The sequence below is a fragment of the Rattus norvegicus genome, chromosome 1, assembly GCF_021556685.1.
Source record: "Rattus norvegicus strain SHRSP/BbbUtx chromosome 1, alternate assembly SHRSP_T2T, whole genome shotgun sequence".
Classification (NCBI taxonomy): Eukaryota; Metazoa; Chordata; class Mammalia; order Rodentia; family Muridae; genus Rattus; species Rattus norvegicus.
This window is the reverse complement of record NC_141534.1, coordinates 90,836,204-90,863,401: the sequence shown is the minus strand read 5'-3', so window position 1 is coordinate 90,863,401 and position 27,198 is coordinate 90,836,204. Positions and strand designations below refer to the sequence as shown.

At 48.2% G+C, this 27,198-nt stretch overlaps 1 protein-coding gene across 1 annotated transcript; it reads left to right on the top strand.

Moving 5' to 3' along the window:
* The first annotated feature begins 8,248 nt into the window (after positions 1–8,248).
* Positions 8,249–23,616, top strand: Pvr (PVR cell adhesion molecule). The gene is given in 8 exon segments (NM_017076.2): positions 8,249–8,418; positions 10,481–10,834; positions 12,669–12,965; positions 15,152–15,269; positions 18,519–18,673; positions 19,953–20,072; positions 22,319–22,353; positions 22,947–23,616. Coding segments are annotated over 8 exon segments (1,239 nt in total). The 5' UTR covers positions 8,249–8,324; the 3' UTR covers positions 23,013–23,616.
* Positions 23,617–27,198: the final 3,582 nt, after the last annotated feature.

The window sequence follows — 27,198 nt, the reverse complement described above, 5'->3', positions numbered from 1 at the left end:
GTTTGGGAAGGAGTAAGAGGTGTTAGGGGAGGTGTGTAACTGCGGGTGGGCTAAAAGCCTACCCCAGACCTCTTTCTTTCTCTCTCTCTCTCTCTCTCTCTCTCTCTCTCTCTCTCTCTCTGCCTGCCGCCTCAGGATTGGGTACAAAGCTCTCAGTTATTTACTGGCTGTCTGCTCCCCACCATGATGATTATTGGTAAACCCTCTGTAAATGCAAGTAAGTCCCGTGCTTTAGAAAATTTTAATCCCCACAGGGGGTTTCTACTCCGCCTTGGACCATTTAGTTGCCAAATAAAAGACACAGGCCACCTTTCTATTTAGAATAAGCCTTAAGCAGAAGCTGGGCAGATCTACCCTCTATGCTATTCGAATCTCCTTTGCTATAATAAGGTATCGCTGTGTTCCTTCTGGGCTGCTCTTAACTCCAGTTGTCCAGCCCTCGGGGCCATGCTGTCTTGAACTTACATAACCCATGGTGACTTCTCCGCCCTCAGCTTCTTGTCCCTAGTGGTTCTTCACTGACCCAAGCCCTGTGTCTCTTCTGTCCAGCTATTGGCTGTTGACATCTTTATTAGCCAGTCAGAAATCATTTGGGGGCAGGGTCACTTGGGTCTAAATGCAGACTCCAGGTCATAGGCCTCCCACCGCCATTACAATAGACAGCAAGGGGAAAGCTCAACAGTCCTTAATTAAATGCTTTTATAAGAGTCGCCTTGTCTTAAAGACTCTTCACAAAAATAAACTCAGACCAGCACCTTGAATTTCAAGTCTTCCCCACCCAGAGCTGGGATCATTTGGCCTCGCCTCCAGGCTTCAAATTTAGTTTGTTTTGTTTTGTTTTAAAGTGAGATCACAGGTCCTTCCTGTGTTAGGAAGGAACCCTGAGTCATAACGGTCCCAGTGTAGGCGGCCAGCGGTGTTATCAGGGTTCAAGATCTGATTTGTGAGTTGGGGATCTTACAGGTTCGAGCCCGAACACAGTTAAGGTGAAAGCAAAGGCCTTTGTGTGGAAAGAGCACTCAGGGGTGAGCATCGGGCGCTGCTGGTGCCTGAGCGCTCTGGGGTGAGCATCGGGCGCTGCTGGTGCCTGAGCGCTCTGGGGTGAGCATCGGGCGCCGCTGGTGCCTGAGCGCTGGGGGGTGGGGGGGGGGAGTGTGAGCATCCGGTGCCGCTGGTGCCTGAGCGCTCCGGGGTGAGCATCGGGCGCCGCTGGTGCCTGGGGAGGACTTAGGTTTGGTTCCCTGCGCTCATATGGAGTGGCTCACAGTCACCTTAACTTCAGCTCCTGGGGATCCAATGGCTTCTTTTGGTCTCCTTAGTCAACACACACACACACACACACACACACACACACACACACACACACACACACACGTATTCTCGCACACACTTGCACAGGCAAAGATTTTTAAAAAATAATTAAAGCAAAGGAAAACTTAAAGCGAAGGTCTTACATGCTTGAACCATAAGCAGGCTTCCTGGCTGTTTCGGTTTAATCTTTCTCCTCCCTTTTCAAATTTGCCCCTTGTGGTTTCCGAGGTAGAGTCTCGCGTAGCTCGGGCTGGGCAGGAATTTGCTGTCTAGCTCAGGATGACTTTGGACTCTTGATTCTCTGCCTTCTGCCTTCAGAGATGACAGTTGGGACTCAGGGCACCAGCCATGTATTCTTTCCTTGTCACACCATGTCCTGGAACTCACTCTGTAGACCAGGCTGTCCTTGAAACGTAGATCCTCCTGACTCTGCCTCCCGAGTGCTGTGATTAAAGGCCTGTGCCACCACGCCTGCCTTGCATCTGAAAATTTTTAAGAATTGTGTCAACTTGGAGCAGCTAAGGAGAAACTTGCTTTGCTAAGACAGGCTGCTCCTGTTGGTGGCATGGCGACATCTTCTAAAAACAGACTGTCTGCCCTTTCACCCACTCAGGAAGTCATAAAACAGATACCGCCACATCTGTGGGGAGTGTCGGTCAGGCCTACATACTTTCTACTTTGCTTGATTTTATCTGGGTGCTGGGGAATCAGACCCAGGTCTCTAGGCTTGGTTGCAAGTGCCTTTACCCACTGAGCCATCTTGTCACCCCTTCCTGCCATTTTTCATAAACACTGGCTCTGCTCTGTGCTGGCTAGTCCTGAAATTCTTTTCTGCAGGGAAGTCAAGATTAAGAGACTTCCTCAAGCTGCTGGCCTCGATCCTGGGATGTGTTTCCTGCTGTACCACCACTGACAAAGGCCACATCAAAGTCACAGGAATGCCACAAACCGAATCTGTTCCTTCTGAAATTGCTCTGCAGATTGAATTTCCCCCAACACTAAAAAACCACACTTATGTTAAAGATTCCACAAGGCTGATGGACTGACTTCATGATTGTAGAGAGTTAGGATGGTGCAGATCCAGTACCATATTCCAAGCTAGCTTTAACCCATTATAGCAGCCATTCCATGCCCAGTCCATGTCTAATCTAATGTCCTTTTGGCCATCACATAAAACCTCTGGGAATATATTATCTTTACAAATCACCCATTTGCACCAACCCCAAAGCCAAGAATGCCACCAGACAGCCTCAGACATCTTCCTTCAGCCTACAGGTTACAGTCCATCATTGAGGGAAACCAAGGCAGGAATTCAAGACAGGAGCTCAAAGCAGAAACCATTCCCTGGCTCACATTTCTGCCTAGGGATAGTACCACCCACAGTGGACTGGGTACATCCAATCAAGGAAAGGCCTCCTATATATGGCTCAAGGCCAATCTAATGAAGCAATGCCTTAAATAAGGTTCACTTTAGCAGGGTGTATCATGTAGACAAATGAGATTATACATCACTCATGAGCCTGATCTTTCTACCACCATACAGCTTTGGCTGCCCTGGAATTCTCTATGTGGACAAGGTTGGCCGGGAACTCATAGGCATGCCTCTGCCTCTGCCTCTGCCTCTGCCCCTGCCCCTGCCCCTGCCCCTGCCCCTGCCCCTGCCCCTGTGCTGGGATTAAAGACTTGCACCACCACCACAAGGCCTGAAACCTTTATGTTAGAACATACAAGCTGTATCCATGACCCCAAGCCAGGTCACTCACAGTCAGCTTCAGAGTCATCTCTCTATTCTCTATGAGGCCAGTGTTGTGTTTTTCATTGATAATGATGGCGGCCAACGGCAGGCTCCAAGAATGACCCATTTTCAGTGAAGGAGTCTCCGAGATTGACACCAGGTATGGCTCGTGTCCAGACACTCAGCATTGTCTTCTTGGGTAGATGTCAGTGAATCAATTCTGAAGACCAGACTCACTTTGGTTTTGGTGGACAGTCAACTGCTTTCCCCTAAGCTGGTTCTTTTTTATTTCTATTTTTAATTTATTTGTGTGCGTCAGTGCGTAGCCGCAGATAGTGTGCGGGTGCTCATGGAGTATGGAAGGAAGGACTGGATCCCCAAGGACTGGGTTAATAGGCAGTTTTGAGTGAGCCAATGAGAAGGCTGGGAACTGGAGTCCTCTGGAAGAGTAAGAGACTCTCTCAGCCAATGAGCTGCCAGCCCCTGGCTTCCTAGTTTGTTCAAAAGTACTTATGTACCATTTGGCCTTTTCCTCCTTCCCCTCCTCTGTTTATCTAAGTCTCCATTCTAGTTCTGGGCATCCAGCTATAAAGACGGATGGATGGTTTGAGGCACTTTCTGGCTGGAGAGGTGGCATAGCGGGTAAAGGTGCTTGCAACCAAGTCTGATGGCCTGATTCCCAGGGCCCACAGGCAGAAAGGAAGGACCGACTCTGGCAAATTGACTGTCAGTTCAAAGAAATTCATTTTCCCCGCATTCTAACAATGACATCTAAAAGCCAGCATTCCCTTGGGGACTTGGGAAGCCAGTTCCTGTGTTCCGGGTTAGGGATGATCCAGGGATCTTTGGAAGAAAAGTGAGATACTTCAGGATGAATTTACATTTTTTTTCAATTGGAGGGGGGTGGGGTAGGGATTGGGAGTGGGGGTGGGATCAGCTTCTCAAGGACTGAACCCTCACAGCTTCTTAGAAGCACTTTTTATTGTTACACGAAAGGCACTTTTAGAAAGTCAATTTCTAAATACGCAAACTGTTGTATCTGATCTAGGGAATGTCTTGAAAGACACCCCCCCCCCCAAGCAGTTCTCAGCCATACAGACTTCCTAGTTTGCCAGACATGTCTGCCGACTAGGTTACGCAAAGGCTCCACAGAATCTGACGAAAGGCTATTTTAAGCTTAGGTGCCATCAGATTCGTGACAGGTACAACGATTCCGCTAAAAAGTTTGCTACAAGCTTCCGCTTGCCAATAGGAATCATTCTCCTAATCTCTAAGACAGGGGCATAGGGCACTTCCATTAATACATTTCTGTGGTTCTTATCAGCATATCCAGGGCCGTGCTGTCCTCCAGGCTCCCTCAGTCCCTGCTCAGAAGTACTCCAGATCCCCACACTCCGGCTCTCAGGCTCCCTTCCTCTCAGTACCTGTTCCCTAATAGCCCTGAAGAATGTTCCTCCTTCCCTTCTTACTTTCCCCACCAGACAGCTTGGAGAGATTAAAATAAACTTTTCTTCCTCACCCACCGAGTGGCTACTTCTAAATATTTCCGTTTCGTTACTTTGCCCTTCACCTCCAGCCAGTCAACCGAGGCATGGCTATATGCATGCTCATATGAAACTTACATACAATAAATAAAATGCAACTTACATTATATATATTTACTTTTGAAGACACACTTTCGTCCACCCTGGTAGGCTGAAGACCTCAGGGAGAGAACCAAGAGGTTTGCAGTAGATTTATCTAGAAGGTCTAGAAATAAGCCTGACCATTGGGTTAGATGAACTGGATTAACTCAGCCAGAAAAACACAGGGGAAGCATTGATCCCTCCCCTTGTTAGGCGGGATTCTCCTGACCTGCCCTTAGGCTCCTAACAACTGCTTAAGTCATCATCCGCTGAGGCCAAGGTCGCCAGGTGTGGGCTGTGTATAAAAGGTCCCCCCCCCAACCCTGCGCTTCCTCTCCCTCCCTCTCCCCTCCCCTCCCACTCCTCTCCTCCTCTTCTACTTCCCCACGTCTTCAAAGCTGTCTTTCTTTCTCCCCCGTTTCTGTCCTCTCTTCCTCCCCCACATCCCACCCCCTTTGAGGGCTTCTTTGCCCTCATGGTTTTCCTCCCATCGGTCTGTTTGTCTACAGGTCCACCAGTCTGCCTCTACCCCTGCCCAGTCTGACTCCCCTCCCTTCCCCTAATAAGTAAGTCCCCTTTATACCAGATCTTTTAGGTTTCGTTCCAGATCTGCTACATAATGTAATTACTCAGAGGACACCTTGGCATGGGCCTGCCAGCTACCCCCCACCCCCGCCACCGCATTATATTTCATAGCACTCCTGACCCCTCTCACACAGTGGGAGGAGCCCAGAGAATGGCTCTCATCAGTGGCAGACACCTAACCAAAGCCCAGACTCTCTCACTAGCTTAGAGAGAAGGGATGGCATGGCTCAGGAAAAATAGGAAGTAAAGACTCAGGAAAGGAAATGAGAAGGAGGGAAAGCAGCATTTGGCACCTCAGACGGTTTCAAGTTTTGTGGTGGCATTAATTTGATTTAGAAGTAAATGGGGGAAATGGGGAAATAAAAAACACCCTGGCTTTGTTCCCCTCTGAAGACAATAGTTAATATTGCCAGTCGGTTTTACTCGTTCACTTGTGTGCTAACTGCTATGTATCCATCCGCCTGTGCGCCTCTCCCACCCTCTTGGTTGGCCAAGTCCACCTAGGCCTAGGCAGCACCTGAAGAGCCGCCGTTCACTGGTAATCTCTAGTGAAAGGATATCTGAAGAAGGAAATGTTGGAATTCCTCATTTAGAAAGTGACGCTTATGATTTAGGGAAGCGCGGGCTTCACAGCACCTCAGGCATTTTACCCACAAGGTGCATAACTGGAGACAGATTGCGTCAGGAAGAAGAGACTACTGAGGGTTGTCCCTGACTTTCACACATGAATCAAGGCATGCACAAGCACTGTGTACACACTCACTCACACACACTACACACATACTCACACTCCTACACACACTCCATTCACACATACATACACATACACTCTACACATATATACACCAGGCATACACACCAGGCATACACACTACAGACATATACACACTCATACACCCTCACATTACACATCATATACACTACACGTACATACACTCACACATACTACATACACACACTACACAAACACATACATTCAGGCACACACACACACACTATATACATATATATATACTTACACATATACATATACATATCTATCTATCTATATATATACACTCATATATACACTAAATATGCACCCTACATACACATACACTGTACATACATATGCACACAAGCACATACTACATAAATATACAAACTCATTCATACACACCCAGGCACACACATCATACATACATACATACACACATGCATGTGTACATAGAAAAGCAGTTTAGAATCTATCAAATTGGAAACAGATGTTAAAGAACAGCCAAAAAAGTTAATAAGAAAAATGTAAAGGTTGGTGTTGCTTCCCCAGGAATCTGACTTTTCCACCATTTTCTTTCATTTCAGGAAGCTGACAAGCTCTGTGTGTGTGTGTGTGTGTGTGTGTGTGTGTGTGTGTGTGCACACACACGCGTGCGCGCGCCCTCGGGCATAAAGAACCAGAACCAGAGTCTCAATGAGGAAACAGCCTTTGTGTGAGAAAGGACTAGAGACACTGTGTTCACAGGGCAGAAAGGGGGAGAGAGAAGGGAACGGAGCTTTTTTCTTTTTTGGGTGTGCGTGCATGTAGGGGTGTGATTTAGTGACCTGCCAGTTTATGCCACAGCAATGGGGAGATCTGAGAGAAGGGGAACCCCACAGTGGTGACAGCATGGTCAGAGAAGGAACAGAGTGGCCACAGGCTCTCAGCGTGGAAATGCCACAGGACTCAAGAAAATCCAGAGATTTCCAGAAGACCTGCCCCTCAGATTCCCATTCAGAAGTTAGTAGAGAGCAGGAATGGTGGGGTTGGGGGAACACACACCTGTTATTCCTGCATTCCAAGGTGTTGGAAGGAAGATCCGGAGTTAAAGAGTAGCCTAGGACAGTTGTTCTCAACTTGTGAGTTTCAAACCCTTTGGGGAAGCATATCAGAGATCCCACAGGTCAGATATTTACTTTATGATTCATAACAGTAGCAAAATTACAGTTATAAGTGGCAATGAAAATGATTTTGTGCTTGGGGGTCACCATAGCATGAAGAACTGTATTAAAGAATCGTGCATTGGGGGGTTGGGGATTTAGCTCAGTGGTAGAGCGCTTGCCTAGCAAGCGCAAGGCCCTGGGTTCGATCCTCAGCTCCGAAAAAAAGAAAACAAACAAACAAACAAAAAACAATCGTGCGTTGGGAAGGTTGAGAACCGCTGACCTAAAATAGTCAGTCTAAGGGCAGCCTGTGCTTCATGAGACCCTATTTCTTCTTGAAACAGAGTCCTTTCTGCCCTGTGAACACAGTGTCTCTAGTCCTTTCCCATACAAAGGCTGTTTCATCATTGAGACTCTGGTTCTGTGTTTTTATGCCTGCGCACGTGCGCGCGCGCGCACGCACACACACACACACACACACACACACACACACACACACAGAACTTGTCAGTTTCCTGAAATGAAAGAAAATGGTGGAAAAGTCAGATTCCTGGGGAAGCAACACCAACCTTTACATTTTTCTTATTAACTTTTTTGGCTGTTCTTTAACATCTGTTTCCAATTTGATAGATTCTAAACTGCTTTTCTATGTACGCATGCATGTGTGTATGTATGTATGTATGATGTGTGTGCCTGGGTGTGTATGTATGAGTTTGTGGGCTGGATTTGTCTACGTGGACCAGGCTGACAGAACTCACAGATCTGCCTGCCTTGCAGAGTGCTGTGATTAAAGACATTTTAAGCCTACCTTCCCCTCTACCCCTATTATTTTTAATTAGAAAAAAAAAAATCCGGGATGATCTCCTATGGCCCAGGCTGGCATCGAACCTGCTTTGAACCTCCGATCCTCTTCCCTCCATTTTCCCCAACCCGACTCCCGTGCTGGGACCACAGGTTTACTTAACACAAATTGCCAGTGCCTTGGGCAACTAGCCCAGCGGACCGGTTTGGCTGTGTGCGCCTGCGCGCCGAAGACCTCGCTTAAAGGGTGACACCCGTGCGCTGGGATTCCAGATGACGCCAGCTACCGGGAGAGAAAGGACGCTTGCCCGCTCGCTGCTAGCTTGGATCCGCGTGGACTACAGGGACTGAATCGGACCCGGAACCACATGGCCCCACTCGCCGGTGCCTCTCGCTCCCGGGTGTGGTCAGTGGGGCTACTGAGGCTGCTGCTGCTGTCCTGCTTTACGCTCCAGAAAGCGGGTAAGTAGCCCCGCGCTCCTGCTCCCCGGCCTGGGCGCGCCTCGAGAGGCCCTCTGAGGCCACCCGATCCCTTCTTCCCCGCCCTTCTTCCTCCGGTCTGGATTCCGGAGCAGAGATTCCAGAAAACTCAGGCAGGAAGGCTCACACTGGGTCCCCTAGTACCGGGGAAGATGAGGTAGGAGGGTTGCCTTGAGTTCCAAAGTAGCCTAGACTGCGGAATGAGACCCTGATTTGTCCCGCTGCGCGCGCACACGCGAACGCTCACAAAGTTTTCTTTTCTTTCTTTCTTTTTTTTTTTTTTTTTAATTGTAAAATAAATGACACCTACGCAAGAATCAGGTTACTTATGCCAGGAAGCCTGGCGGCTACACCCGAGTCTCCAGCAAATTCTTCCTGACTGACTCAGAGTTGGTTCTTTCATTCATTTTCCTTTCGTTGAGTTGGAGACTGAAACCAGCCCCTCACTCGGGGAATTCTAGCGCAGGAGTCTACCCTGAGCATGCGAGGTGCTGACGATAGACCCTTGGACCTCACACAACCTAATTAGGAGCTCTGGGCTAAGTCCCATTGTTTCAGTGGTGGATCAACAAGTCACGCTGGGCTCTCCGAGTGAGCTCAGAGTGAGGTTAGCAGCAGGCTGACTTCATGGCTGTAACCAAAAACCAAAACCAAAAAACCAAACCAAACCAAAACAGGGAGGTGGTGGCTCATTCATGCCTTTAATCTCAATACTGGGGAAGCAGAGGCAGGTGGAACCTGGTACAGGGGCACCCTAGGGTCGCCATGGCAGGGCCTGGGTTCCCAGAACTTGACTCTGAAGTCATTATTAGACTTCTGAAGTATTATTGACTTCTGAAGTAATCAGAAATGCCTGACACTGTATCTGCTAATGTTGAAGGCCTACTGTGTGTTGGGCTAAAGACAGAGTCTCACATAGGGCCTAGCGGAGTGACTATTAATGGCCCAGATTCAAACCCCACCTTCTCATCTTATGCCAGTGTGAACCCCTAACAAATTTTCCTATGCCTCCATTTATGCATTTATTTCTAAGGGACACCTGCAGCCCAGGGGGATAGCGCACGCCTTTAGTCCCAGGACTTAGGCAGAGGCAAGCAGAGTACTAGACCAGCCTGCTCAACATACTGAGACCCTGTCTCTAATAATAATTAATTATAATAAATTATACCTACTATATAATTATCATAAGGTAAAATTATTGTACATTATAATAGATTCTGTAATATAAGCATATTTGATTGCATCAATAATATTTAAATATAATATACTTAAGTAATTGTATTATAACATATATTTAGATATAACCCCAATACATTGTTTATTATTATTATTATTATTATTATTATTATTATTATTATTATTAAAGTAAGGTAAGAAAGCACTGGCTGCTCTTGTAGAGGACTTGGGTTCGGGTCTCAGCTCCCACATGGTGATTCACAGTCCTCTGTATCTCAAATATAGGGGAATTTCGTGCCTCACTTTTGGCCCCTGTGGGCACTGCACACATATGTTGCACACACGTGTAGAGGAAAATCTCTTATAAACATCACCTGTCAATAAAAGAGCCAATGGCCAATGAGCTGAGGCAGGAAATATGGGGTGGGACACTGGCAGGAAGAAAGGATTCTGGGAAATAGTGAGAGAATAAAAGAGAGATAGGGCAGGGCGCAGGGGTTGGGGGTTGGCGGGATGGGGACAGATGTAAACCAGCAGGGAGACACTGAGGAGACGCTAAGGGAGAGGCAGACCAGCACTGGAGGAGAGGCAGCTAACCACATGGTAGATGCAGAACAGTCTAAATGGGTTAAGTGAGTTACGAGCTCGTCAGGGAATGAGCCAAAGCTTGTGGCCTAGGCATTTAATAATAACTAATTAGTCTCAGAGTTGTTATTGATGGGAAGCAGCCACCAGGAAAAATGGATTTAAAAAATCATTTTTATATGTACGTCCATGCTAGCAAACACTAACACACGTGAACTAAAAATAAATACAACTTTAAAATAAATTAATTTAAATGAATTAATTGGCACCTCTGGGTTCCCAGGTGGGGAGATAGCTGTGCAGGTGCTCTCCAATTCGACCGGCTTCTTGGGAGGGTCTACAGTCTTGCACTGTAGTCTGGCTTCCAAAGACAATGTGACAATCACTCAGCTAACATGGATGAAGAGGGATCCAGATGGATCCCACCCTTCCGTGGCTGTCTTCCACCCCAAGAAGGGGCCCAGCATCTCTGATCCAGAGAGGGTGAAGTTCTTGGTTGCCAAGGTGTACGAGGATCTGAGGAACGCATCTCTGGCCATCTCGAACTTGCGTGTAGAAGACGAAGGCATCTATGAGTGTCAGATTGCCACGTTCCCCACAGGCAGTAAGAGCGCCAATGTCTGGCTGAAGGTGTTCGGTAAGTGTTGGGGTAAGGAGAAGGGACCCCAGGCCAGGGGAGCAGGGAGCTAGTCAAACCAAGAAAGCAAGATACCCTTGGGACATGACATAGCCTCTGTTTGTTCAGACCAAATGTGGGGTAAGTCAGAGGATCCAGGCAGGATCTCGTGTAGCCCAGGCTGGCTTCCAACTTGCTGTGTAGCTGAAGATGTCCTTGTCCTCCTGAGCTTACAGTCATTGCACCCCAGTCCTCTGACCTGACCTTTTTTGATATGTGGTCTTTCTAACCCTAGCTGGCCTGAAACTTGCTATGTAAACCAGCTAGCCTCAGACTCACAGCGATTCTCCTCCCTCTGCCTTCTGAGTGCTAGAATTAAGTGGGTACATCATTATACCTGGCTTTTCTTTCTTTCTTTTAATATAAAATGAAGTTTATTTAGGGACATGGAGAAGAGGTATGAGGAAGGGAGTAGAGGCAGAGAGAGAAAGGGGACAGAGAAGGACAGAAAGAGAGAAAGAACGGAAGAGGCCAGCTAGGAACGCATGGAGGCAGGGAGAGGACAGTGAGAGAGATAGAGAGGGAGAGAGATGGGCTGAAGAAATGGCTCAGTGGTTAAGACTGACTGCTCTTCCAGAGGTCCTGAGTTCAAGTCCCAGCGACCACATGGTGGCTCACAACCATCTGTAATGAGATCTGATGCCCTCTTCTGGTGTGTCTGAGGACAGCTACAGTGTACTCATAACATAAAATAATTTTTTTAAAAAAAAGAGAGAGGGAGGGAGAGACCAGAGACTATTCCTTCCTTCTTTAATCAAATAATACTTACAGAGCTATGTACCAAAGAGCATTTTGTATGTATGTATATATTGCATATTCATATAATATATTCATATATAATACACATTACATAGTCATATAATATATTCATATGTAATATATATTACATAGTCATATAATATATTCATATGTAATACATATTACATAGTCATATAATATGTTCATATGTAATATATTACATGGTCATATAATATATTCATATGTAATATATATTACATGGTCATATAATATATTCATATGTAATATATATTATGTATTCATGAAGTCCAGAAGAGGATGTTGGATCCCCTGGAACTGGAGTTATAGATAGTTGTGAGCTGCCTTGGAAGTTGTGGTGCTGAGACTTGAACCTGGGTCCTCTGGAAGATTAGCCTGTGCTCAGAACTGTTGAGCCACTTCTCTGGTCCCCTCCTAAACCTCATTCTGAGTGCTTGGCCCGTGTATTCTTATTCTCTCTCCCCTGATACATAGACTTAACCTGCATCTATCTGGCTCTTCAGAAGCAGAGTTGAGATTTTACTTCATATTCTTCATTATATTTTATTTATCTGTGTGCCTATACAGGAGGCAGTCAAAGGACAAAGGTAGAGGAATTGTCCTTTGTGAGTCCGGGGAATGAACTCAGGCTATCGGGCGTGGCAGGAAACACCTATATCCACTGAGTCAATTGGCCGTCTCATACCCTTAAGCTACCCCTCTAACACCAAGCGTAGTGGCACAAGCCAGTATTCCACCACCAAGGAACCTGAGGCTAGAGGCTTATGAGCTCCAGGCCAACCTGGGCTACATAGTGAGATCTTGTCTCAAAAACAAAACAAGGGGGCTGGGGATTTAGCTCAGTGGTAGAGCGCTTACCTAGGAAGCGCAAGGCCCTGGGTTCGGTCCCCAGCTCCAAAAAAAAACAAAACAAAACAAAAAAAAAACAAAAACAAAAACAACAACAAAGCAGGATAATGTGCTTTCTTCCTTTGGCTGTTGAATGGCCTGTGGAATGTGTCCTTAATGGTTCTTGCAGCCCGACCTAAAAACACAGCAGAGGCCCTGGAGCCCTCTCCCACCTTGATGCCGCAGGACGTGGCCAAATGCATCTCTGCTGATGGTCACCCTCCTGGACGAATCACGTGGTCCTCGAATGTGAATGGAAGCTACCGTGAAATGAAGGAAACAGGGTCCCAGCCGGGCACCACCACAGTTATCAGCTACCTCTCCATGGTGCCTTCTAGCCAGGCAGATGGCACGAACATCACCTGCACAGTGGAACATGAAAGCTTCCAGGAGCCGGACCAGCAGCCATTGATCCTTTCCCTACCTTGTGAGTGTGTTGCGCATGCGTACAAACCCTGACCCCCTGGCAGCCTCTGTCTCCTCCCTAATTCACGGTCCCTCATCCACACTCACTCCTTAGACCAGCTGTGGGGCATAGTCACTGAGACACACACACACACACACACACACACACACACACACACACACACCCTCTTCCTATTTTTACCCTGGTTCTCTAAGGCACCCACTGTTTCCCCAATATGGTACCCCTCTCTCCCACATTGTCTATGCCGACCAGCCCACCTACATTCCAATGTCCCAACCATGGCAGGCTATGTGGACACCGCCCCACAGTCTGACACTGAATCCTGGGTCCACAGTCCAAACGCCCTGGCACTGTCTACACTGGCTCATCTCTGGGCTGCCTGTCTCCCGGCCATCAGTACATGTAATTAGCTGTGCTCCGTGGTTGGGACTCACACTCTGTGGGGCCAGGGTCACCTCCCCTAGATGCCTAATTGACAGGGACACCTGCAGATTTACCGACAGAGGCAGAGAGTCCACCCAACCAAAGTAGGACACAGCAAACTATTCACCCAGCTTGCACAGAGTCATTGGTTTGAACCCCAGCATCACATAAGCCTGGCATAGTAGCACACACCTATAATCCCAGCGTCCCGGAAGTGGTTCTCAACCTGTGGGTCTTGACCCCCTTGTAGGTCAAATAACATTTTCCACAGGAGTCACTGAAAGCCATTATGATTCATAGCAGCAAAATTACAGTTATGAGGTAGCAACAAAAAGAGTTTTATGGGGGGGGGGGTGTCACTACAGCATGAAGAACTGTATTAAAGGGTCACAGCATTAGGAAGGTTGGGAAGCATTGCTCTCACGGCTTGATGGAAGCATGTTCAAGTCCAGCCTAGGCTACATGAGACCCCGTAAGTCTGACATGGTAGTGCACACCTGGAATCCCAATACACAGGAGGCTAAGGTCAGGGCATTCAGGTTTGAGGCCAGCCTCGGCTACGACATGCTCAGTACAAACAAACCCAAATGCAATTAATGATCATAGTGGATTTTACCCAACCCTAAATATCCAAAAGGTTAATTTTTAAAAATTTTATGACATCTAAGTATTTCTTAATCATGTGTCCAGAGGAGACAGCTATGCATGTGTGGAAATCAGAGTCCCTCGAGTGTCACCCCCCCACCATATGAGCGTCAAGGCTTGACTTGGGTCATCAAGCCAGGTGGCCATGGCAGGCACCCACTGAGCCATCTCGCTGGCCCAATTTTGACACAGGATTGACTTCTCAGTCTTGGTGATACCTTTATTTTTTAAGGTTTATTTATTATGCACACTATAGCAGTCTTCAGACACACCAGAAGAGGGCATCAGATCCCATTGCAGATGGTTGTGAGCCACCATGTGGTTGCTGGGAATTGAACTCAGGACCTCTGGAAGAGCAGTTAATACTCCTAACCGCCGAGCCATCTCTCCAGTCATCTTGCCAGACTAAATCTTCAAGTTAGTGCCTCTCAAACTAGCTGTCTCTGAAGCTGTGAGAGTTTCTGTAACTGGGGGTAGCATCTTGAACTATTGGGATTTAAACTCCTAGGTCATCTATGCTGCCCCATCTAGCACGCGCGCGCGCGCGTGCAACACACACACACACACACACACACACACACTCGTCTTTACTGCTTGCTCCCCTAGGACTGAACTTTCCCCCAATCAGTGGCATCCACCCTGCACTCCCACACCCTGTCTACACCAAGCTCATCAACAGAGTCGACACAATCTTGCTTTTTCAGGGACTGAGTTGAGGTAGGATCTTTCAATGTAGCCCATGCTGCCCTCAAACTCATGGTCCTCCTGCCTCCACCTCCCAAGTGTCTGGTCAATGCCTGGCTCCTATACAAGCTCTTGAGACACTCCACTTACCTTCCTTGTCATCACTGTCTACCCTGGGCTCTCTTGTCAGAGCCATGAATGTGTTTGCAGTGTCCAGAAAGGCCTTTGCTCACATGACACCCAAGACAAGCCAAGACTTGTTGCAGGGAAACTCACTTAAAGGAGGAACCTGAGAAGTCCTGTGTGTCCCCCTGACTAAGGAAGCCCAGACCTGACTATCATGGGTTGATCCCCAAAGCTGCCAAGCTGCCTCCTGCTCAGGAGAGGCCCCCCAGGCACTGCCCAGACCTCAGCCTCATGCCCATCTTCTCCAGATCCACCCGAAGTGTCCATCTCTGGCTATGAAGGCAACTGGTACATTGGCCTCACTAACGTGAACCTGACCTGTGAAGCTCGCAGCAAACCACCGCCCACCAACTATAGCTGGAGCACGTGAGTGATTGGGACCTGGAACGCCATCTGTGGGAGGGGAGCTGGGGTCAGGACCCACAGGTTTGAGAGAGAAGGGCAAATACAGGAGCAGTTAAAATAGAGTTGGGCATAGTAGCCCACATCTTTAATCCAAGCATGCTGGTAGCAGTGGCTGGTGGACCTCTGTGAGTTGGAGGCTAGCCTGGTCTACAGAGTAAGTTCCAGGGCAGCCAGGGCTATACAGAGAAACCCTGCCCCTCCCCCCCAATCAAAATCAGTAGAATCATAGTCCTAGTAAAATTTTAGTCTTAGGGGTTGGGGGTTTAGATCAGTGGTAGAGCGCTTGTCTAGCAAGCGCAAGGCCCTGGGTTCGGTCCCCAGCTCCGAAAAAAAAAAAAGAAAAAAGAAAAAAGAAAAAAAAATTTTAGTCTTGTGACTGTGCCTGGGGTTTTCAGGGTGGTTGGATTCAGACCATGGCCACACTAGCTGTCCAGGGATTTTTTTTTCCACCATACCCCTCGGAAATCCCCTTCTCTGTGCAGGTTAAAGGTCAAGGAAAAAAAAAAAGCTGGGATAATAGTTTAATCCTTAGGTGAGTCACCCAGGATAGATAAATAAATCAAAGAGGTCTGCCTTCATCCAGATCCCTTTGATTCCTGACCACCTACATCTGCCACTCCTGAAGCCACCAGTCATTCCAGTGTACAGATAAGAAAATTACCTCAGAGCCGTCAGAAGCTCCAAATGCCTCTGGAGGCTGAGGTTATATGGACAGGAAAGGGAGATGGCTCAGGTGGGAAAGTGTTTGCTGTACAAACAAGAGAACCTGAGGCTAATCCCCAGCACCCACATGAATAAAGACCTCATCTCAAAGAGAAAAGAAAAGAAGGGAAGGAAGGAAGGAAAAAGAAAGAGAGAGAGAGAGAGAAAGAAAAGAAAGAAAGAAAGAAAGAAAGAAAGAAAGAAAGAAAGAAAGAAAGAAAGGAAGAGAGAAAGACAGGGTGATTTTCTTTTTCAGTTAAGGTTAGAATCCAGGGCCTCATAAACTCTAGGAAAATATGTTACCACTGAGCCACACTGGGGGACTCTAGGCAGGGGCTCTACCACTGAGCCACGCCCCCAGTCCCTCACTGGGGGATTCTAGGCAGGTGCTCTACCACTGAGCCACGCCCCCAGTCCCTCACTGGGGGATTCTAGGCAGGGGCTCTACCAGTGAGCCACGCCCTCAGCCCCTCACTGGAGGATTCTAGGTAGGGGCTCTACCACTGAGCCATGCCCCCAGCCCCTCACTGAGGGATTCTAGGCAGGGGCTGTACCACTGAGCCATGCCCCCAGTCCCTCACTGGGGGATTCTAGGCAAGCTCTATGACACCTGCCTAATGTATAAATAATTGAACATAAGTTTTATTAGACTTCTTTCTTTATTTCAAAAATACTTGGGATGAGCCATTCTAGAACTTTCAAACAGACCCATTAGTGCATGTATTCAAGTATAGCCACCCACTTTGGTTAGTCCCACGTGTGTGCACACAGACGCACATGCATGCACACATGCACCACCCCTCCCTATTCTTCTGGTCCCCCGACAGCTGTAATCTTGTCCTGGGCGCAGTTTGCACATCTTCCCTCCCACGTTCTAAACATAGCGGAGCTCATAGTTTCACAACCCTGTTTCTTCTTGTTAGGGAAATTTCCAATATACATTGTCATAGGAATTTTCCAAGTGAATGCCCAAAAGAAAAAAGAAATTCAGGTCGAGGATTTTCTGACTGATGTTCACTGCCTCTACTTTGGCATTTTAAAAAAAACTATTCCGGGGTTGGGGATTTAGCTCAGTGGTAGAGCGCTTGCCTAGCAAGCGCAAGGCCCTGGGTTCGGTCCCCAGCTCCGAAAAAAAGAAAAAAGAAAAAAAAAACTATTCCATCGATTCATTTATTTTGTGGGGAGGAAGCAGCCAATGCCACCATGCACGTGTGGGGGTCAGAAGACAGGCATCCGTTTTCTCCTTCTACCATGTGTAGAACTCGGGGATAGAACTTGGATCGTCAGGCTTGGCAAAAGCACTTTCCACCCGTTGAGTCATCTTACTGGCCCCATTTTGGGCTTTTTTGAGACAGTTTCCTTACATAGACCTCAGCATGGCTGGCCTAGAACTTGCTGCAACCCTGCCTCAGGGTCCCAAGTTCTGGCACCACATGCGCGGTCCACAAATTGACGGCCCTGTTCCCTCGGCCTCCTGCTTGCTATGGTTCCTGGAGTCACTACTAGACCCTGCCCACGTTGTTAGAATTTACACTCTATATATTAATCAGTTATTTAAGCAGTCTTTAGGGCCAGGTGTGGCGGCACATTCTTTAATCTCAGCAGAGGCAAGCCAGTCTTCGTGAGTTCAAGGCCAGCCAGGTCTACAGAGCAGATTCTAGCCAGTCAGGGCTACGCGGTGAGAGCCTGTCTTAAAATAGAGCAAATCTGTTCATATTGTGTGATAAGGTGACCATTTCTGTATTTTAACTGTGCAACCATGCATGCCTTGGTGGTTAAGGCCCACACCACGTTACCAGTATTTAGTGGAAAGGAAATGACGTCAACATTTGGCATCTAAGGACCGGGAGCCTGACTCAGTGGTAGGGCACCTCTGAGTCATTTCAGGGCTGAGAACTCCACACTTCCACACCTGCTGCCTCCCTGCTTGGATACTTCCTTATGGCTTGTGCCCATCCTCCAACCCAGCTTGGTGCATAAGATTGACCAAAGTCTCTGTGTTTCTGGGCTTTCTGCCCCGCCGAGAAACATAAAACTGTAAAAGAATGTCTGAGAAAGATAAATGTCTGGGATAGGTAAAACAGGGTGGGGACTAGAGAAGGAGGGTTGCTCTGTCACCAAGGCTGTGCCTGAGAGCAGAAGCCTGGGGGAGGCCAGGCGGAGCTCAGCACCGGAGGACGGGCATTGTACCCACAGTGAGAGAATGGCATTTGCAAGTGCTTCTCTGCCATCATCGGCCCCTGCTTCTGCAAAGGTCTAAGGGAGGTGTAGGTGCCTGGAGCGGGAAGTTCGTGTTAATGTGCACAGGTAGAGGGGGGAGGTCGGATCACGTGGGCCTTGCCCTGAGTGAGGCCTGGCCCTGAGAGCCCTGGAAATGGATCTGGGTCCGTGTGCCCTCTGGTGGCCGTATGGGGGACAGCCGGAGGCGAGGACTTGAAGCTAAAGCCCCCGCTACAGCATTTGTGTCCCATCACAGAGGCTGCCTGCTTACTATCCTGTCTTCCCCAGGGCCACGGGTCCCCTTCCCAACTCCACTCATTTCCAGGAAAACGGCAGTCACCTGCTAATCTCCACCGTGGATGACCTCAATAACACGATCTTTGTGTGCAAAGCCATCAATGCCCTAGGGTCTGGGCAGGGCCAAGTGACCATCCTAGTTAAAGGTGAGCAGTCCTCGGACAAGGAGGGGAGGTACGCGAGGATGGCCCCTTAGCAGTGGGATCTGGGTGGGGTGGCCAAGAATGATAGCAGTCACATACTTCACCAGCCCGGACTGGGGCAGGTGCGGGACACCTCTGACCAAGGAATGTAATAAGAAGTTTTCTGTAAGTCCGTCTTTTTCCTCTCAGCCCCAAACTCCTGTAAATAATGACTCAGAGACTCAAATATATTTACAAATGCCTAGGCCATATAGCTAGGCATGTTCCCCGACAGCTTTATAATTTAATAACCCCACTATTCTATTGTAAATTCTGCCGCGTGGCTGTTTACCTGGTCCTTAGTTACATACGCCATCGTCCTCTATGTCTGGGCCAATCCTCCCACACTTGGCTCTATCCCTGCTGGATGCCCCGCCTTCTAGTTCCTGCCTCAGCTCATTGGCCATAAGCTTGTTTATTGACAGGGGATGTTTATAAGAGATTCTCTCTACAGAGGGACTCAGAAGTCCAAGGGTCTTGGACATATTAAGCAAAGAAAATCTGAAAGGGCAGGAGGCACAGAAGCGGCTCAGCGGCTAAAGGGGCTTGCTGCCAAGCCTGATGGTCTGAGTTCGATCCCTGGCACATTCATCGGAAGGAGAGACCCAACTTCCACAAGTCGCCTTCCAACCTCCACTTACCTACTATGGCAAGGCACATGTACACACATCTGCAAACACATGCACATGAATAATTGTAATTCTTACTTGAAAAATAAGTTGGTGAAGGTGCAGCTTCAGGTATGGTTGGATCCGGGTGCCAGTCCAGGAATTTCTTTACATCTCTTATCTTGGAAGCCAGGCGTAGGGGCACACACCTCTCGGCCCCTGGCAGGGCTGACGAAGAAGGTCCAAAAGCCTGAGCGACCAGGGCCAAGGATACAGTTTATTTGGTAGAGTGCTTGCTTAACAGGCATGAGGCCCGGGTCCAAACCCTAGCATGTTATCTGCTGGGTGCTGTGGTACACACCTGTGATCACAGTGCTTGGGAGACAGAGAGGGAGGAGAAATGGGGTGGAAGGTTATCCCTGGCTACATAAAACGTTTGTGGTCAGCCTGGGCTACACGAGCCCCTATCTCAAAACAGAAAACTAAAACGAACAGTCCCGCTGTAATGACCAGAAAGGGTGGTCAACACCTAGACACTGTAAACTGAGCGAGGTGGAATTCGGGGAGTTGTTTCAAAGATGCAGAGGCAACATGAAAGCTCAATAACTGTCCTCACCTGCTTGCCCATTTTCCAGAGGCATCTGAGATTCTGCCGCCAAAGACAAGCTTAGGCACTGGCTACATCATTGCCATCGTCTTTTGTGTCCTGATCATCGGAGTAGTAGCAGGCATTGTATTCTGGAAATACAGGCGTGGTAAGTCTTTTCGTCCTTAGGACATTCCTTTACCCTCTTTTGAGAGCCACTTCAAGGAGCCCCACTCTGTGCAACCTTGGGTCCCAAGCATCCACGGGCACAGATCAACGGTACAGCCAGAGAGTTTTCGGATTTGGTTTTGAAGTATTAGAGATGGAATGTTGGGCTTTGTTTATATTAGGCAGGGGCTCTACCACTGAGCCACACCCCAGCCCCTCCCTGGGGATTCTAGGCAGGGGCTCTACCACTGAGCCACACCCCAGCCCCTCCCTGGGGATTCTAGGCAGGTGCTCTACCACTGAGTCACACCCCAACACCTCACTGGGGGATTCTAGGCAGGAGCTCTACCACTGAACCATGTCCCAAGCCCTTTGCTTTCCGTAGACCACACTGTCTAAGCACTAGGTCTGAATGCCAGTGTAGTCTGCACAGGGGCCTATGCTGTGTGGGGGAAGGGATGTGTGTTTTAACTGACCAACCTGGCTGCTGTAGCCACACAGAATGACTGGTTGGTCATAGAAGGCCATCCTTTGTGACTGATTTTTTTCTTCAAAACGTGAAATAAACCTGGCCCCCACCCTGTCCCCAGTCACCTGGCTTCTGCCTCCTCCTCTACAGAATCCCCTCTGACCTCTCACAGAGCAGATCAAGAGCTGTCTTCAGTCTCGCCCAGACCAGCCTTCCTCAGTCCTGGTGGTCACATATGTCACAGCCCTGTGTGGGGACGTGTGTATCTGTCCCAGTGGACTGTGAGCACAGAGGACTTGGCAGGAACTGTCAGGGTCAAAGGTATCTCCTGCTACATAGGTCAGCTTGGGCTACCTGGGACCTTTCCTCAAAAAAACAAAACGTGCCAGGCAATGGTGGCGCACACACCTTTAATCTCAGCACTTTGGAGGCTGAGACGGGATGATTGTGAGTTTAGAAGCCAACCTGGGCTAAATGTCAGGGCCTCTCCCTCCACCCTGAGATAAAGCTAAATCCTAGCCCTGTCTCAGTGGTTATATCCCGGGGGAGGAGCAACTTTGTCTCTGTGGATTGACATATACCAGAGCAGATGACATGGTTAGCACAGCCCTTGCCGCCTGAGAAGGCACGTGCTAGGGGGGTGCGTTAGCTATGGCCATCATTGGCTTTAGTAATAATTATCCTCACTATTAACTTCCAGAAAGGTGAGGCTGTCTGTCTCTTGGTCTCAGCTGTGTCTCCAATGTCTTCTTGTCACAAAAGAGACACCTTCCATTTACTGACTGACCCCTGCTGGAGAGTTGAGGGAACTCAGGCACACAGAGGTTAACTCACTAGCCCCAACGCCACACCAGCCCTAAAGGGTTAGAGAGAGAATTTTGGCTCTTGGACAAATTATTTTGTTTTGGAGACAGGCTCTCACTCCTTAGCCCAGGCTGGCCTGGAATCCAGTATATGGACCAGGGAACCCTTGAACTCACAGAGATCCACCTGCCTCTGCCTCCTGAGTGCTGGGATTGAAGGTGTGCACCACCATGCCTGGCTTTATATTTTGTTTTGTTTTTTGTTTTAACGTGGTATCATGGGTGCTTTATCTGCATTTATGTCTGCATAGTACATACATGCAGTGCCCACAGAAGCCAGAAGAGGGCGTCAGATGCCCTGGAACTGGAGTTACAGGTGGTTGTGAGGCACCATGTGGGTTCAAGGAACTCTATCCAGGTCCTCTGTAAAAATGGCCAGCGCTTTTTTTTTTTTTTTTTTTCCGGAGCTGGGGACAGAGCCCAGGGCCTTGCGCTTGCTAGGCAAGCGCTTTACCACTGAGCTAAATCCCCAACCCCATGGCCAGTGCTTTTAACCACTGAGCTATCTCCCCCGCCTCCCCCAACCCCCCCCCCTTTTTTTTTTCAGAGCTGGGGACCGAACCCAGGGCCTTGCGCTTGCTAGGCAAGCGCTCTACCACTGAGCTAAATCCCCAACCCCCCTTTTCTTTTTTTGAGACCGGGACTCATGTAGTCTAGGCTGGCCTCACATTCTATATGTAGCCAGAAATGACCTTAAAGCACTGGTCTACTTCTAAAGTGTGTGCACCACCATGGCTGGCTCTTCCCTGTCCTACACCAATGCAAAGACCAAAGAAGCCCAGATGCCCTCAGACATCCTCTTCCCATGATTCCAGAGTCTCAGACATCCTCTTCCCATGATTCCAGAGTCTCAGACATCCTCTTCCCATGATTCCAGTATCTCTTTCCTCCTGACAAGTTCTCTTGTTTCTCCAGGTTGTGGTCGGCAGTCCAGGACCTTAGACAGGGAGGTGAGTACAGAGGCACAAGGGAGGAGGATGAAGGGGTCTGAGTAGGCCACAGACCTATTTCTGGAACTTTCTCAAGAAGGGCAGGGCAGATAGCTACAGTGTGGCATTGGGAGTTGGGATTTTCCAGGTCCCCAGCTTGTGCCCCACTGGGAGGAAGATGGGACCTAGTGGGAGGAGGCTGGATTATTATTCTGAGTATGTCTTTAGAAGGAATTTTGAGAGCATACATCTGATTTTGAGATCAAGCTATCCTTTGAGTTCAATGTCTAGCCAAGGCTGGCCTTGAACTCTTGACCCACCTACCTCTATCTCCCTAGTGACTGGATTACAGGTGTGTGCCACTGCATCCAGCTCTCTGTTTGGTGGTGGGGGGTGGGGAAGACATGTCACTGTAGCCTAGGCTAGCCTCTGACAGTCCTGCCTCTGATGCCAGAGTGCCAAGGTTCTGAGGTCTGCCTACCTCCTAATCCCTGCCTATGGCCACTGCTTAGGGATCAGGTGGGCCAGCTCCTTGAGCACCTCACTTCACCGGGAAGACCGTTTACTTGAAAGAGGCCCTGACTGAAATGTGATGTCTGTTGTCCCCCATCCAGAACGTCCGCTATTCAGCAGCGAATGGCGTCTCTGTCCCAAACGTGGAGACGAACAACTTGAGGTGATGGTGCTGGGGTAGACAGAACTAAGGAACTTGAAGACATAACAACTGGAACCCTACTCCCACAAAAGAAAAAGCCTCCAGAGAGACTTGACTGTCCAGTGTGGCAAACATAGCAAGGTTGGGGGTCTCCTTGGCCGCTGCCGAATTCCGCATTGTCGAAAGGACTCATGGAACCCGGTGTGCTGACTCACACTTGACATCTCAGCAAGCGAGGGCCACATAAAGCAAGGTTGAGTCTAGCACGGCTGTAGAGAGAAGCCCTGTCTATACACAGGCAAGCTAAGGGGCTTTGAGACAGTCAGAAACTGAAGTCTTTCTTTGGGTAAGGTAAATCCTCTACCTCGTGTATGTGACAAACTTGAAAGACTTCTACCTCTGAGACTCAAGTGCGGACTCTCTTTATAAGCTGACTCAGTTGGGGCTAACCCCTCTCTCCTCTCTGGACAAGGTCTCAGAGTGTAGCCAAAGCTAGACTGAAACTCACAGAGGTCCGTCTGTCTCTACCTCCCAAGTGCTGCAGTTAAAGGTTTGTGTGTGCCACACTCCTTTGCTAGGTCTTTTTAATAAAGTAAAATATTTAATAAAGTAATATATTTATAAAAAAACTAGTTATAATATATATTTTTTGAGACAGTGTTTCCTGTAGCCCAGGCTGACCTCAAACTTACTATGTAGCCAAGAATGATAGTAAACTAATTTATTTTAATTTGTCTTCAAGTTTAAACATAGCCCAACCCCTGCTCCTTTCCCTCTCTTCTCTCAATCCATTTTCGTCTTCTTTTTCTTCCCAGACACTATTCTGATGTATGTCTTCATTGCAAACATTTTATTGACCTTCGTAAAAATGTGTGAACCACAGATAAAAAAAAGTTTTGTATTTGACAAAATTGTAGCTGTCTTTCTGAGGCTGACTTGACTTCTTTGATACCATTCTCTCCAGTTGTATCCGGTTTCTTTTTTTTTCTTTTTTCTTTTTTTTTCGGAGCTGGGGACCGAACCCAGGGCCTTGCGCTTGCTAGGCGAGCGCTCTACCACTGAGCTAAATCCCCAGCCCCTGTATCCAGTTTCTTGTAAGCAATGGAACTTTGTTCTTCTCAGAGGTTGAAAACCCCAACTGTGTGTGTGCACTTTCTTTACCTGTTCCTCTGTGGGCGGCCAGCTGGGTCGGGTCCATATCTGAGCTGCTGTGCACGGTCTTCTCTCTGTGGTGGCTCTAGTAAATCCCAGGGATGCTACAGCCCGTCCTGTGGTCTGGGCTGTTTGAACCTGGGGACAAGAGACTGAGGTGCTTGTTTTACATATTGAAGCAGACCTGGCCTCCTGGTTCTCCCAGCAACCCTCAGTCCTGACTTGGCATACCCTGTCCCCAACACTGAACCTCCCCAAAAGTTCTTCTCTTTATAATCCAGACATTTTGGTTCTCTCTCTCTCTCTCTCTCTCTCTCTCTCTCTCTCTCTCTCTCTCTCTCTCAATGGGCCATTTCTTTGATTCTCTTCCTCTTTCCCCCCCTCCCAATGGTGACTTCCCTGGCCTCAGTCCTTGGAGCCAATGAACTCACCCAAGAGTAGCTTCCCAATAAACCTGCATTTAGTAAAATCTAATCTGGCGTGAATTGGCTCATTTCACCAGTGGAGAAATGACTTACTATACATTCGAGTTTTTAGAGACAGTACATCAATAGTGTAAGGATGGCTATACCAGCACCAGCAGTTACATCATGCAAAGGTTCCCTTTTTCTGCAAAAGTGTTGTTTTCTCAATGACTACCATTCTGACTGGAATGAGGTAGAATCTCAGTGTGGTGCATGTGCGTGCGTGCGTGTGTGTGTGTGTGTGGTGTGTGTGTGTGTGTGTGTGTGTGTGTGTGTGTCCATGCACTCATGTGGGTGTATTGCTTGCAGAGGCCAGAAGAAGGCCCCAAATGTGGAACCAGGCTTACACGCCCTTGTGAGCAGCCTCCCGCCCGCCCCCCCCACACACACACACACTCACAGGTGCTAAGAACCCAGTTCGGCCTCTGCCAGAGCAACACATACGCTTAACCACTCAGCAGGTTTTTACTTTTTTAAATTACTAATTAATTTTTTTGCCTTTTGCTTTTTTTTTTTTTTTTTTTTTTTGAGGCAGATTTCTCTGTGTATCCCTGGCTGTTCTAGAACTCACTCTGTAGAACAGGCTGACCTCAAACTACTCAATATAGTTGTTTTTTTTTTTTTTTCTTTTTCTTTTTCTTTTTTTCAGAGCTGGGAACCAAACCCAGGGCCTTGCGCTTTCTAGGCAAGCGCTCTACCACTAAGCTAAATCCCCAACCCCAATATAGTTGTTTTTTTAAAAGATTTTTTCTGTTATATGTCTGAGTAACTGTCACTCTCTTCAGACACACAAGATGGTTGTGAGCCACCATGTGGTTGCTGGGATTTGAACTCAGGACCTCTGGAAGAGCAGTCGGTGCTCCTAACCACTGAGCCACCTCTCCAGCCCACTTATTTTATTTTTAAAGCATCTTTATAAAAACTAAGGAATCATTATCTGAGGAGAATGGCCCACACCTCCAATCCCAACACTCAAGAGGCAGAGGCAGGTAGATCTCTGAGTTCGAAGCCAGCCTGGTCTGCAGAGTGAGTTCCCGGACAGTCAGGGCTACACAGAGAAACCCCGTCTCCAAAACAAAAGAAATCAGCTGGCTATAGTTGCATGAATTGTTACTATTTTCTTGCCTTGTTTAGCCCAGGTTGTCCTTAAGGTCACTGTATATATAGCTGAGGCTAGCCTTGAGCTCTCAAGTCTTCTGCCTCCACCTTCCAAGTGCCAGACTTAGAGGGCACAGACTCGAACTTGTGGGGGCCGTCAGCTCAAACAGCCTTTTACCTAGCTTAAGTCCTGACAGAGGCCCTGCCTACTGTGGGTTGGCTGGAATTGACAGGTTTTAACTCATCTGTGGAGGGGCTCATGGAGCTCAAATGTGGCTGCAAGGAATACTTTTAAAAGACCCTTAGGCATGAGGAGTTGACTCGGGTCCCAGCGCACATGTAAAAACCACACTTTAATAAAAGCGTGTGTCTATATACCACTCTCCATGTGGTGGGTCTGCAAATACCAGGCAGGCAGAGTAATCATTCCCGAGAGGCAAGAGGGAAACCCTCTTCCACGGGGCTAAAACGTGGGTGTTGGTTCCAACATCCAGAGTCTGACCCCGGGCAGACTATTTGGAGCACACTTGAGTACAGTCTGGAAAAAGTGCCCTGGCTGGTGCCCCAGGCCAACCAGAAACCTGGAACCTCGACCTCATTTGCTTTCCGAGACGGGGTTTCCCTGGGTAGCCCTGGCTGGCTTGGAACTCACTCTGTAGACCAGGCTGGCCTCGAACTCAGAGATCTGCCTGCCTCTGCTTTCTGAGTGCTGGGATTAAAGGCATGCACCATCCACTGCCAGGCTAAATTCTTTAAACCCAAAATCTAGGATTCTCTTACCTCCAGAGATCCCAAATACAGAGACTAAGGTAGACTTAGCTTGAGGGGTAAGCTGGAGAGGGGTAGTCAGTTACTGAGGTCGAGGAACATCATCTCGGTGGCCTCCCGTAGGAACAATAGCCCTCACCCTTTCCTAGGAGGAGCCCCACCTCAGGGCTCGGGGGATCATCTCAGGGATGTTGGTAGGACCCCGAATGTTATGGGGTACCTAAAGAGAAACACCTGAGAGACCTGAATAAGTCAGACGGAGTCTTTGTGACCTTTAACCACTGGTGTTATTGCCCCAAGGAGATTTAGCAAGAATCAGCCTCAACCTCCGATTTGACTGAATTTTAAAGGTAACCCCCCACACACACACAATTGTGACATACAGGAGAGGTAGCTCTGGCCATGTGCAGCAGTCAGATTTGTTTCCAGAAACGGACAGACAGACAGCAGTCAAATGACCAGGCAATTCACCTGCTTTAGGGTCACATCGTATTGGAATTTATGGCTGATTCGACCAGAGACCAGAGACAAGTTTTACCCAAGACGGTTTTAGCTGGTAAACATTCTTAGGAATCCATTCATGGGATGGAATAAACTATGGTTCAGTTGTTCGCTTGGCCAGAAACCAAGGAGCGAATTTCACAGTTATTTGTATTACAGTGTGGCAGAGCTGTAGCCCTGGGATTTTGCTCAGCCAGGTGAACTACAGCCCCAGCATTTGTCAGGCAG